The sequence below is a fragment of the Diachasmimorpha longicaudata genome, chromosome 8 (assembly GCF_034640455.1).
Source record: "Diachasmimorpha longicaudata isolate KC_UGA_2023 chromosome 8, iyDiaLong2, whole genome shotgun sequence".
Taxonomy (NCBI): domain Eukaryota; kingdom Metazoa; phylum Arthropoda; class Insecta; order Hymenoptera; family Braconidae; genus Diachasmimorpha; species Diachasmimorpha longicaudata.
In genome coordinates, this window is record NC_087232.1 from 8119998 (window position 1) to 8132964 (window position 12967).

Sequence of the window (12967 nt, forward strand, 5' to 3'; positions counted from 1 at the left end):
CTATAAAACAAATGATTCATTTATAATTTTAAATAAATTGATATCGGCTCAGTGAAATTGAAAATCTATATCTTTAGGTTCAAATATATTTTAAAAAACTTCAAAGTAAAGGTAAATTTATTCAAATCCCATCGAGCACCCATCACATATTCATTAACAAACAAAAGTTTAAAGTATTAAATGACTAATTTATTTTGAATAATTATTCTTCCCGCCGTTCACCAATTACCATTGCCTCCCCTGATTCACTGGCGTCGTCACATGCACTCCACTTCCGGTATGCGCACTACAGCCGCAAAATTATTTCTCATCTCTTTTTCTTCATTCATCATCTCAAATAAAAGAGCAAAAAAAATTGCTTCGTTCCGCGGAGTTTGCGCGAAATAAAAACCAAAACATCCCGATTTTCCATGAATAAATAATCGAGTTATGGTGGTTGCAATCCTTAATAACGTTTCATCACGCACCGGAAGTAACTTAGTCATATTGTAATTGAGAGAAAAAATAATTGAGCATCGTCTTGAGCACTGTTTTCATCGTTGATTTTCGTGTTCATCAATCGCTCTGAAAACGGAAAATAAAATTTTTATTCACACAATGGCGACCACTGTGCCGTCACGTTTCGCCGTTCTCGCTCTCGATGATGATGATCCCAAGCCCAAGAGAAGCCAAAAGTCAACGACCAATGCCAAGAGCGATGTCAAGAACAGAAATGATAAACCCAAGGGGCAGGGCCAGGGACAGAAGAAGGACGACAAGAATAAGAAGAGCAAAGTGAGTCGATTGTTTGAGGTTCTGTTTTTATTTATCTCGCCGGCTAATGGTCGATGATATGGGTATGAGTCGGCGGGAAAGTTTGAATGGTCAGATTGAGATAACGGACAATGGAAAAGTTTTCATTACAGTGGTTGAATTTTCATGGCTTTATTTTTACAGTCCAAAAAGAAGAGAGGAAATCAGGAGAATCAGCAGTGGGAGCAGTGGAAGGAGAAAGATACTATGGTAGGTTTCAAGAGAATTATTAAAGTAGTTGATGCATATTATGAATACAATTTTCAAAGGAATAATTTATATGATAAATTACATGATGCTAGTGGTGTTTACTATTTATAATAAATCAAAGACAATGGAAAAGAAATATTTGAAATCATTTGTTGAGTTATTACGAAGATAAGCCTCGAAAATGGCTTTTACATGTACAAGATTACTGAAATCTGGTTCGTGACAATTGTTTTTTAATCTGACATATACCATTTTTTTCGCAACTGTTAAATTGATGATTTTTTAATCCCCAGGCTGTGGAGGAAGCTTACAAACAGGAACTCCACGAAGCTCTGATTTTGTCAAAACTGGCCTACGAGACACAGATAGAGAATGGTATCAAAGATCCAGATATAACAAAAAAATCTGGTGGTAAAAAATCGAAGAAATCCACAATGTCTCTGGAGGAATTCAATAACATGGGGAGCAATGAAGCTGCAGGAATTGCTAATCACCAAGATTCTAAGCCCTTTAAACATAAAAGTAAGTAAATAAAGTTAATAATAAAATCAATTTAAATTTAGTAATTTAAATTGGTATGTGTATTACCTATCGATTATTGGCAGCTGAATCAGATGCGGAATTCTTCGACAGAATGGACAAAGAGACTAAAGAGGAGATCATCAAATGCAAAGAGAGAGATATGTTAAAGAAAAGATTGAACACTCTGGATAATGACATAACATCTGCACAGTTGAAGGTCGAGGTGGAAAAGAGAGATGAGCAGATTCTGGAGCTTAAGGATGAGGTAGAGACACTCAAAGCTGAATTGTCACAGGTCAAAGAAAGGAATAAGAAGCTTTATCAGATTCTGTCGCTCGGGGAGAGTGAGTTAGTTAGATAAAATCAGTAATTCTTTCCAATCTCTTTCAATTCATCCCTAATATTTAATATTCTGGGATTTTTTTCCCGTTTCAGTGAAAGATAAAGCAACCGTTCTAGCAGAAGTCGCTAAACTCCAGGAAATTCGGGATGAATTAACGTCCGAAGTGCAGTCTCTTCATGCACAATTGGAACAGGAGCGTTCTAAAACTAGGGCCTCAAGTATTGATGTCAAATCGACAAAGCAAACCGTACGTTTATCCTATTGAGTTTTCCTTTAGAGGATTTGTATATTTTTGAATGATTAGTCATTGAACCATTCATCTTGTTCACTCGTTGATTGTTCATTTTAAACGCATTTTATCCGCTTAATAATTTGATAATTGAACGAATTTAGTTATTTGCCACACCTCTCGTAATTTTAATTTCAATATCTTTCAGAATAAGAAGAGACCAGCCAGTGAAAATGCCTAAAAACCTTCGCACCTTCAAAGTTAAGTCTCAAGGTCAAGGTCTAGGAAAGGCCAAGTCTTCGAAGCATGAGTATTCTTTTTTTATTCGTACCTATCAATACCTTATTAATTTTGTACTGTTATTAACATTATTTTGTTTTCCATTTACGTATGTGCTTTGAAAACACGGGCCACATAATGTGATTTAATTTCTTTACAACTTCCTTCGACGTACTCATACGATCCACTGTGACTGATTATAATTAATTGATAAATGAGAATGTAGAATTAGTTGAATATATTTAAAAAAGTTAGTTCTTAAATATCCAATACTATGTAATGCAGTTCTAAATATTTTGTAATAAATATAAATTCTATGCATTATGGGAGAAGGCTTAGTAATTCTCATGACCACATATCATATAGTAATATTCGATTATTTTTAAATAATTTATTTTGTGTGTCTTATTAATTATTTACATTGAATTTTTTTTTAATGACGGATATTGAATTGTTGTAGGCTAAATCGTCAATTACTCGAAAACAAATGTGTCTTCGTTGCAACAGAATTATAATTGTTGTCGAATATCCAACGTGGTACGGCCATTTTCCGCATAAATGCTTTTTTTCTATGAGAGACCACTTTTCCACCATTTTTATGGAACACGCTCGCTCGACGACGCTAATCCTCAGCCGGATTACACCATGCACTGGCTCTATTTTTATGAACATTTTTCAACGTTTTTTATTCTTCAGTTCTCGTACTTTTTATTCGCACATTCAAAAGTTTTAATTTTATTTTTAAAATGTAGAATAGATGAAAAAAATTAATGGATAGTTAAATTCCAATTGACTGAGAGTTGTGTTGGGAAAATGTAATTCGTTGAATCGGGGGTGAGAGGAAAGAAATAGATTCTTGCTCTCAGCTTGAGGAACGGTGCGAATGGATGGAGAAAAGGGATAACTCTTGATTCTCCATCTTGCAGTTTGTTTTTGCACTTCTCCGGAATTGATATGCCAGGGGAATTTGGTCACACAATTATTTCCATTCTTGAGTAATTAATTTGATTGAGAAGCGAAATATAGGAGGGCGCGGGCAAATCGACAGTAATGTTTATTATGTATATTAACAATTATAAAAATTTATACAAATTTTATTTTTGTCTGAAATATTTGAATGTACAATTTTTATTCTCCTGATAAATTTTTAGTCATCCAAAACATCAACCTCCCTCAAAAATCACCTCTTCCTCTCATAAAAACAAAACATGAAGAGGCATTTGGATGCAGATCACGAGAACACGGAAGATTAAAGTTTTAGAAGTATCGATTCGTGGGGACAACCGTTGACAGACGTGGAGAGGGTATTAGGGGGTGGGAATGGCGTAGAAAAAGGGTACTAGAAAGGGTGAGAGAGGGAGGGGGCTAGTGGGTATAGATCGTCAAAGAGCATAATAATTACTGCGCCCGCAGAGAAGAGGCTCAACCCTTTGTTCTATAGTCACTTTGCTATACGGAAGAACGATGGGATGAATGTGGTGGGTGGGTAGGTGGTTGTAACGCGCGAAACTCTGGTTCTGTCTCTTTGATTGCTGTGATACGTGGAAAAGAGGTGGTCGAGGGTAGCGGGCGCAAAAGCATCCGTTTCACCGTGCCGTTATCATTATGTAATTGATCCGCAGTTTCTGCGTGTGAGATTATTGATGGGGAGGAGAGAATTTTATTAAGGCATGGATCCTCATTATTCTGATTTTATAGAAATTATTTTAAAGCGAGAAGATTTTTTGAAAAATTATTTCATGACATTGATATTAAATGAGGATGTTTAGAAATTCCTCTCCAATTATTGATATATCGTGAACATGAGTAATTTTCCAACAAAATGTCAATAAATAATCTTGATGAAAAATTTCTTCAATCCAACACCCTTTAAAATAATTAAACTCGGATTTATCGTACAATCGAATCGTCTTCAGCACTCATTGCATTTCCAGACCTGTTCAACACCTTAAATCAAAATGAAAAATATTAACACTGCAATTATCTCTCTAGGTATTCCTTATTCACTCGAAAGAGTAGAAAAAAAAACGTGGAAATTGGAAATGGCAAGATGAGGGAAAGACAATCAAAGAAGGATTATCTTCATTTTATTCCCCTCAACGAGGGAGATATTTAATCAAAGTTGTTTACTGTCCTCCTTCAGGCATCCCTCAAATCTGCAGCCATCTCGTCCCTTCCTTCTTCAGGCACTAGTTTGGCAAAGTTGGGATAGATGGGGAAGTTACTTACCCGACATTTAATTGTCCCGGATGCCTTGCCAGTTTGAAAACAAGTTACGTTGATATATCTCGGGTGAAATCGGCATTATTCTGGCATTGATTAATCGTTAATGCATAATTTTCTCACATTTCCGCTATTTCGATGGCAGGAGATGTTTGAAAGTTGAGACGCGTGATGATTTAAACTCATGTAGTCGTATAGCCGTGTCAAAGGCAAGTGGAAGTGGGGAAGGGTCGGACGACCCACGTTATCCTTTGACCCAAGGTCCTCTTCTACTTACCCAACTTCTCAAATGGCAAATGGTCGGTGTACCTCGGAGGATTATTTAATACTTTGGCTTAAGAATTTTTTCAGGTAAAGGAAGGAATTTATTGAAGCCAAATTTTTGTAATTTAACATCTGATCGCGGAACAAGTCATTATGGAGATATAGTTCTTGTCACATTTCAGAGTTTATCTTCATTATAAAATTCACTCTCCAAGATTATGTAGGGCCAGAAGCAACCTTCAAAACAATTCTCAGCGGTTAACATACTTTAAGTGCTCCTTAATTTCTCTCCCCATAATGAAAGAATTAACAAATTGAAACGAGTCCTTGGAATGGATTTAGAAAAAAAATCATTGAATGTAATTTTAGAATAAAAATATGACTAGCCTGTTTTTGTACTTGATGAAATTATCTCCATAAGAGCTCTTACGACAATCTTCCCTGGCAGCACTCATCACCAAGATAATCCCCCAATTAACGAATACCTATGAACCGAAAGTCAGCTTCATATTAATCACTAATGACAATCAATAATCAACTAAATTCCCATCTCAACATTTGCAAAATTCCGTGTGTATTTGTCTTCATCATCCCATCAATACCCCAGCAGCCCCTGTGTGCACCCCTCAGATCAGTGCCCACAGTGGAGAGGAGTATCGCATTCATGCGCTCGATGCCCTGACATTAAGTGTACCATGTGGTTGTGCGATTTCTCTCGCGATTCACTGAGATGAAACCGCAATGAAACAGAGACAAACTTTCATCCTTCTAGTCCCACCACCTCTGCTTCCACCCTTCCACCCCCATTTCGGCCCATCTCTGAGCCTGGCAGTCGCATCGGATCGCAAACAAAAGGCGAACGGAGGCTAGCGCGCGCCACTCATCGCTCGATGCGACAGCGAGTGACGTTTCTCTACCCCCTCCAACATTCCATCCACCCCCTACTGCTATCATTTCCAACCCCTGTCTCCTACTCCCTCTCTCTCTCTATCATCTCCCACCACTGATGCTCCAGCTATCTGTTGTTATCACCAGTTATTTGCATCCCTTCGTACTCGAAGCAGAAACCGTGAGATGGGCGAGGAGGAGGAGGAGGAGGAGACAACTTGACTATGGAGTGAACGACGAAATTCTCGGGAGCTTACTTCCCAGGGAATATTACACTCTCAGAGAGGGAACGAAACGATAGGTGGAAATGGTAAATTTCTATCGGGTGATTTCTCTTAATGTTGAGCCCTCGAATATCTTTCCAGGGTTTATTTTTTATTTTTTATTTTTTCCGGACTTAAGGAGAGGGTGACTTTCTAGGATTTTATTTTTTAATTATGGATTTTGGTGATTTTATGAAATGGGAATGATTAGAAGCGATTTTTGATTGCTAGATTTATTGATTGGATTTTCATGGAGAAGAGAAATTCTAGTTTTCTTTCTGTCTGCAACTTGACATTGCACCGGCTTTTTCCCTTCTATTAAGAAAAACGCATTCATCATTTTTACCATTTTTTTCGCTATTAAATGAATTTTATTCAAAAATAAATACTCCAACTTTCAAAAACTAGATTTTGCTAATTTTCCAAAATTAATTGCCGTAAATTTTCTCTGTCATTAAATTCCCCGAAATGAAATAAAATGATTGAGATTAAGACTTACTACCACCACAAGATTGAAAAGCCAGAGGAAAAGTCGACGACAACGAGTTAGAGAGGCCTCGGGAGCTGTTGTCACAGTGACGAATCGTTCGGTGTTTAAAATTCCCGTGTGACTCCACCGCGTGGTGTGAAAGCTCCGGCAACGAGGCAGGCGGTGGGGGTTGAGGGTGGGAATAGAATAGAAGAGTCTCTCGTTTCAGTCGTGCAGGCAAACGAGGAGAGACAGCTGGATAAGAGGATAGTCAACGAGGGGTGGTAAAAAGGATTGAGAGGGTGAGAGAAGGGAAAATAAAAAAAAGGGGAGGAGGGGGGGGGGTTGAGTTCTCGTCGAGTGCCGACAGATTGCCGCGGGGACAAATAAGAGTATATCCAGTCACCGAAGCCAGCGACGCGAAATTTTGCCTAAATTGTTTCTCACCCCTCTACTTATCTCACGTTTATGTATTTTTTAGGAGATGAAAATAGACTGGCAATATATTTCTTCTAAGTTTTCAATCCTCAAAGTTGAAATGCGACTACTTACATTCACTGAAACTATTCAATCAACATATGCTGATTTTACAAGGTCTTGCAAAAAAAAAAAAATATTTTCCCCACATGCTCCATTGTACGTTAAATAAATATGAAAATAATAATTTTCTGTATTTTCTCGTTAAAAAAAAAACCTATTCCACGTTTCTAAACTTTGCACGGAATAAAAAAAAAAAACCATGCATACAATGTGAATTTTTGATTTTTCTTTTCTAACATTTCTGACTTTTCCATTCACACACTCCATTTTAAATTAAACAAACCTAAAATGTTGATTTCATATGTTTACCCAGCAAAAATAAAATGAAAACATGCGGCCTTCACAGTTGAATGGCGCCCGAAGCATTCTGGTCTGTATAAATATGCTCTAAAATTCTAAACCTCCTCACATGTGTACCAAAGTCATGGAAAAAATCCACCCCACCCGCAGCTACATTCATCCCCCGCCGCCAAGTGCAATGGAAACATCCCCCTAAAAAAAAAAATCTTTCCAGCACAGCGTTATATCCAAGTTTTCCTCCAATTTCTTTTTTCTCTCAGCGCCAACAAAAACGTAAAAGCACAAGCCCAGAAAGTACAGTATTCGCTGTAGGTAGTGTACCATCCACTGTATATACGACATGGAAAAAAAGAGGGGACGTTTTTTCATTTTCCCTTTTTCCCTCTCGATTTTTTTTCTCCCCTTTTTTACCGCCCACTTTTAGTACCCACTCGGCTCACCACGAAATGTGGCATTCAACAGGGGGCCCCTCTCTCTTTCTCTCTCTCACTTGCTGTCTCTACGCTGGGTGGCGGCACGCGGGGGAGGGAAAATGATGCGCAGATTGGCTGGATCATCTCAAAAACCACCACCCCCCCGATTCCCTTCACAGCGGTATGAAATGCTAGGGGGGTGAGGGCTCCTGTAGAGGGGATGGCACAATCCTCTCTTCTCCTATTCCACTCCCACCCTCTGGTATATCCACCTTACTGTGATTCCTATGGTTGAGGAGGCGCGCTTCATCGTCAACCCCAACACTATCCACCCCCACCCACCACACTGACGTAACATCCAACTCGTCACCGCAGACTGACTCCCTGTGACTACGATTATTATCTCATTTACCGGTGTAGGGCTTGCACGCGTGTATCGAGAATCGGTGGAAGAACGAATTTTCTGCTCTTAGGGAAGTTCTTTGACTTTTTTGTGTGAATTCGTGAGGTTGTTTCTCGAAAAAGTTCAGGTGAGTTATTTATTTATTATTTTACCATCATTTTATTCTGTATTCTGATTAGCCGTGTTATTATTATTATTATTATTATTATTATTATCATCATTATTATTATTATTTGAATGGAAAATCTTAAAATTTCAACAAGGAATTATCTCCAGGGTATTGGCATTAATTTTGTTGGTAATAAATCAGCCACTTATTTGAATGGAACCAATGCAACTTGTTTTCTTAGAATTAGATAACAAAGGAAAATTACTGTAATTTTTTTACCTTAACAATATTTTCTTTCTGTGCCACTACATTATTTACCAACATGCACTGTTGATATTTGTTAAAAGTGATTTAAAAAAAGTTGAATGAATTATATAGACTTTTTGCTGTAAATTTTCGACAAGTAGAGATAGACTATCCCCTTGACATTAAGAAATATTTTCGCGGTGAGTTCAACACACTAGAGTTGCAGCAGGTAGACTACCCCCCACATTAAGGGTTTTCATTCTTGAGAAAATCCTGATCATTAAATTTTTCTCTCCATATTTTAATTTTTCCCCTGGAATAATAGTCATCGTCGGAGTTTTTTTATCTTTATTTGATGGAGGGTATATTGTGGGGGTGATAAAAATTTTTACTGCTGACAGTTAAATCGTTGATGGGCGTTTAAGAGAAACAATAATATGAAAAATCTACAGACAGGCAAATAAAAACAATCTGAACTGGTGTATTCAGATTGTTGCAGTAGTAAAGGGCCGCGTGGAGTCAGCCTGATTTCACAGTAAAAACGAATGCGTAAATATTGCGTGAGGGTTTCGCTGATAATTTTATACGCTGCAAGACCTTTGAATAAAAGTATAATCTTGTATATTTGAAACATGAATTAAGATGTTAAGTAATTTTTTTACTTTATTTTCAATAAATAGAAAGCAGATGGAAATAAAATTGATTGGCGAAGTGAAGAAGCAATTAAATTTAATTTGAGGGTCAGATTAGTTCCATATTTTTGCAACTGATCGGAGTAACACAATTTTAGGAAAAAAAATTTTGTTTTAGTTCACGGAACTTCCAACAAAAAAGTTATTACCGAAATTTGAAAAAAAAATAAAAATTAATCTAGATAGAAAAATGACTTACGAAAATCTCCACATTCTTTTATTTCTGTATATTTATTCGCCATAATTCCCGTCACCGACGAAAGGAAAATGCAAATATCCCAGCCTAGACTGTATACACACTGCGAAATAGGGTGGAAGGAGAACAAGAAGGGGTTGGTGACGATGAGAAATTGAAACAATCCGCCAATTAGAATCGTCGACGTGACGGGATTATGCAGATTTACCATTGGTCTGCAGTGGTAGAGAGTAGTATGAGGTATATGTATAGAGAGAGGATGCAGAGAAAGAGAGAGAAAGAGAGAGAGAGTGGCAGCTGGTGGTACAGCTTAACTCAATCTCCGAGTTGTCTTATGAATCGTAAACCCAGTGGAAACTGCTTTTCCCTTCTTTCCACTCATTTTATACTTTATACTGGGTAGAATAATTTTACGTTCTTCACTCCGACGAATGTATAATTCTGCGGCTGGAAATGACATTTGAATTTTCATAAATTAATGATTTATTCACCAAGCACTTGACGAGTGAAATTCATTCACTTTTAATTAGTTGAAGTTGATTTAAATCAATGCGGCAATATTAGAATTTTCAAATCCATGAAAACTCTTTAACACAATCAATTGCTTAATTCCCTCGTGATTAATTGCATTAGAGATTGATGATTATTTATTAATCAGAGTGTATTAAACATCAATACATCTAGCTTCATTCCACCCCAACTTTAGATTCATCCTGACAGTATGTGCCAGAGAAAACCTGACAGCAGTCCATTTCCCGTTCATCCTGTCTGTCTGGCATGGAACATAATATCTACGGTGACGGTACTGCCTGTGGACGCCCGTTTGTTTGGTGAAAACAATGGACCGAAACAATGCATCCATTCCCTTTCCTCTCTGTTGTATGCTCAAACCTACGGCTCTTGGTTTCCATCCCCCGCCCGTTCTCATTCCTCCCCTTCACCCGATCCTCCTGCCCCTTGAAACGAGGGTAGATACCAATATGGATTTATCACAGTATTTCGCGACTCATTCTTCTTCACCAAGTTTTTTTGCTTGCCAGCATTCTAATCGTTGGAATTTAAGTTTCGCTTTTTTATATTCTATCGACTCACTACCAGCTAAAAAATTCAAAAAGTATATCCAATACAAAAAACAATTTCCTATATTTGTTAATTTTTTATCTTATATTGTCATGTGAGTATGACAATTTGTCCGCTGAAGGTGGAGCACTTCTCCCGGTGAATGATGAGGAATTTTATTGACTGAGTAATGGCCAGTAAGGTGCACTTGACGTAAACGCTTAATGAATGACCCCCCGATGGTGAAAGGGTTTTCTTGGGAGGCACCCTCTTAGACATGGACTCCTGCTCCTCTATTCAATTCAATTAATTTTGGGGACAATGAGCACTGGGGCTTCTTGCGGATGGTGAATCATAATTATGCACTTACGTTAGCTATTATTGTTAGCGATAAACACGAATATAAAAAAAACTTTCCTCATTTAATCGGGTTCGATACAATTTATCCATTTCCAAATAAAAAAAACCAAGATTTTCTGTCAATGGTCTAAAGTATCTAATTTGCCAATGATAAAGGCCTTCGATCGGATTTTTCCAGATCGAAACAACAAAAAAAAATGACGACAACAACGGGTGATTCATCAAGCATGAAAACCCCATCAACCCTTTCTGGAGGTGATTTGGTATCTCGTTTACTCGCCGCAACGCCGCCCTACCTCTACAACGTCCCCCTGACGCCACACAGTTTCTTCTTCAGCGAAATGTTGCGATCATTTGTTCAGGCAAAGTCCGAGTCGGCGACTTCCTCGACAGCTACGTCGCCGCCGGGTATCAATCGCCGACGGAAGAGATCATGGCGCGACGCCCGAGACAGGCCATTAGAGCTTACCACTAAGGATAAAAACCCTCAGCAACATCATGAGCCCCCCACTGAGAAGTACTACCACCATCAGGACATACCGGAGAGCCGATTCAAGCCCGACAATTTTGATGCCGAGTTGAAGCCCCAGAGTTTTGAAGAGAAATCGAATTTTAGTGCTGATATAGTGAAACCCGTTGAGGAGAATCATTCGGAGTTTGTAAAGCAGGCGAGGAATTTTTACGATGACTCGTCGAGGCTCTTTGGGGTGGATCGAATGGCCCAACACGAATCGATCTTCCCTTCCAATCAGAAAATAAAACCGGAGGAGCAGATCAGTCATCAAAACGATAGGAAGTACGAGACTGACCGCCAGAGGATGAATCAGGAAATGTCATTTGCTCAGGAGCAAAAGAACAAGAGTGACTTCTCAGCGAGGAGCTTTGTGCCCGGTGTTGGGGTACGGCCGGAAGAGCTATCAACAGGCCAGAAGAATTTTCTGCCTCCAGCTGTTCCAAATGCAGAATTTCTGCCGGGACCTATGTGGTATCCGCCCTATCCCCTGCCTCAATCCTATCCAGGAATTGATCCGCTTCATTTCTTCATCGACTTGCGTGTCTCCGGACATATTTGGGATCGGAAAATCAGCGAGAGACAAGCGCCTTTAAGAAACAAACACTGTTCGGCTTTCAGTGTTCCTCAGGCCAAGGAATTCAACAATAGACCACTGAATCTCACTAGGGATGAAGCTAGTACATCTAAGAAGCCTGATAATTGTCGTGGGACCCATTTCATTCTCAAAAATCTTATGAGGACATACAAGGATATTAAGGAGGTGGAAAAGAGGCTTCGAGAGGAGAGAGAGAAGGAACAACTGCCAGACTGCGAATGTAAGTTGATTATTTAATTTTCAATATTTTTTATATCGGTCAACGTTTCAAGTACAAAAAATAATGGTTTTGTTAAGAAAATACATCATCAAGAAAATCACAAAAGTAAATCAACTTCACATCAACTCCAGTTTTTCGCTAAAATATTTTAAACTAATTTAATTGATTCTATATTCATCACTTGAAACGCACCTATCGAATATCTTCTCAAGAAAGTACAAAGTCTTTGACAAAGTTTATCAGAAATTTGACAGTAAACTTAAAGTTTCCCCGTGAACTAGTGATGGAAGAGTTTTTGAAAAACTTTTCAAGTACTCTCTCAACGTTAAAGTCTCTCACGTATTTATTTTCAGCTGTCGATGATTCATCGAAGGAGGATGCGAGCTCCTCGCCGTCGAGCCAGGACGAGGAGAATAGAAAAGATATCAGGGCACTCATCGGCCTCGAGCTCGTTGTCGATTATGTGAAAGAGCCCAAGGAGGAACCCAAAACAATCGAGTAAAATTGTTAAAACCATAAAATCCACCTCTCTCAATTCAGTTATTTCTCATCAATTTCTTCATTTGCAACGAATTATTCGATTATTTTCTGTATCAGAAAATCAAAAACAATGATAAAAAAATGAAAAAATTATAATTGCCAAATTATCTAAATCAACAGTCGAATGTTCTGTTCTTTGTAAAATAAAAAAAACTGTAAATAATTAATTGTCAATTTATTCTTAGAAATTTCAGGACATCTACACGTGTCTCGTTACTAAATAATAAATGAAATGTAAGAAACGGTGTAGCAAGGTATTAATTGTGTAAATTTTATTCAAATGAAATAAAAACATATA

General features: G+C 38.0%; 2 protein-coding genes across 4 annotated transcripts; both read left to right on the forward strand.

The window, feature by feature from the left end:
• Positions 1-270: 270 nt before the first annotated feature.
• LOC135165557 (G kinase-anchoring protein 1-like) lies at positions 271-2699 on the forward strand. Of its 2 annotated transcripts, XM_064126960.1 has the most exons (6): positions 279-774; positions 937-1002; positions 1296-1524; positions 1608-1868; positions 1960-2114; positions 2305-2699. In XM_064126960.1, exons 1-6 carry the CDS (start codon positions 598-600, stop codon positions 2335-2337), a joined length of 921 nt encoding a protein of 306 aa, XP_063983030.1. In that variant the 5' UTR covers positions 279-597; the 3' UTR covers positions 2338-2699. The 2 variants fall into 2 exon arrangements, with proteins under 2 accessions (XP_063983031.1, XP_063983030.1); XM_064126961.1 differs by lacking the exon at positions 2305-2699 and having other exon boundaries at positions 271-774; positions 1608-1872; positions 1960-2097.
• Positions 2700-7852: 5153 nt separating this feature from the next.
• Positions 7853-12967, forward strand: LOC135165500 (uncharacterized). 2 transcript variants are annotated; one of them, XM_064126854.1, is made up of 3 exons: positions 7853-8265; positions 10979-12129; positions 12483-12967. In XM_064126854.1, exons 2-3 carry the CDS (start codon positions 10998-11000, stop codon positions 12629-12631), a joined length of 1281 nt encoding a protein of 426 aa, XP_063982924.1. In that variant the 5' UTR covers positions 7853-8265; positions 10979-10997; the 3' UTR covers positions 12632-12967. The 2 variants fall into 2 exon arrangements, with proteins under 2 accessions (XP_063982924.1, XP_063982925.1); XM_064126855.1 differs by lacking the exon at positions 7853-8265 and adding an exon at positions 10614-10787.

Coding starts and splice junctions, on each gene's coding strand:
- LOC135165557 (XM_064126960.1), top strand. CDS start 598: ATGGCGACCACTGTGCCGTCACGTTTCGCCGTTCTCGCTCTCGATGAT. Junction 1,869..1,959: donor GATTCTGTCGCTCGGGGAGA/GTGAGTTAGTTA, acceptor TTCCCGTTTCAG/TGAAAGATAAAGCAACCGTT. Junction 2,115..2,304: donor TCAAATCGACAAAGCAAACC/GTACGTTTATCC, acceptor AATATCTTTCAG/AATAAGAAGAGACCAGCCAG.
- LOC135165500 (XM_064126854.1), top strand. CDS start 10,998: ATGACGACAACAACGGGTGATTCATCAAGCATGAAAACCCCATCAACC. Junction 12,130..12,482: donor ACAACTGCCAGACTGCGAAT/GTAAGTTGATTA, acceptor ATTTATTTTCAG/CTGTCGATGATTCATCGAAG.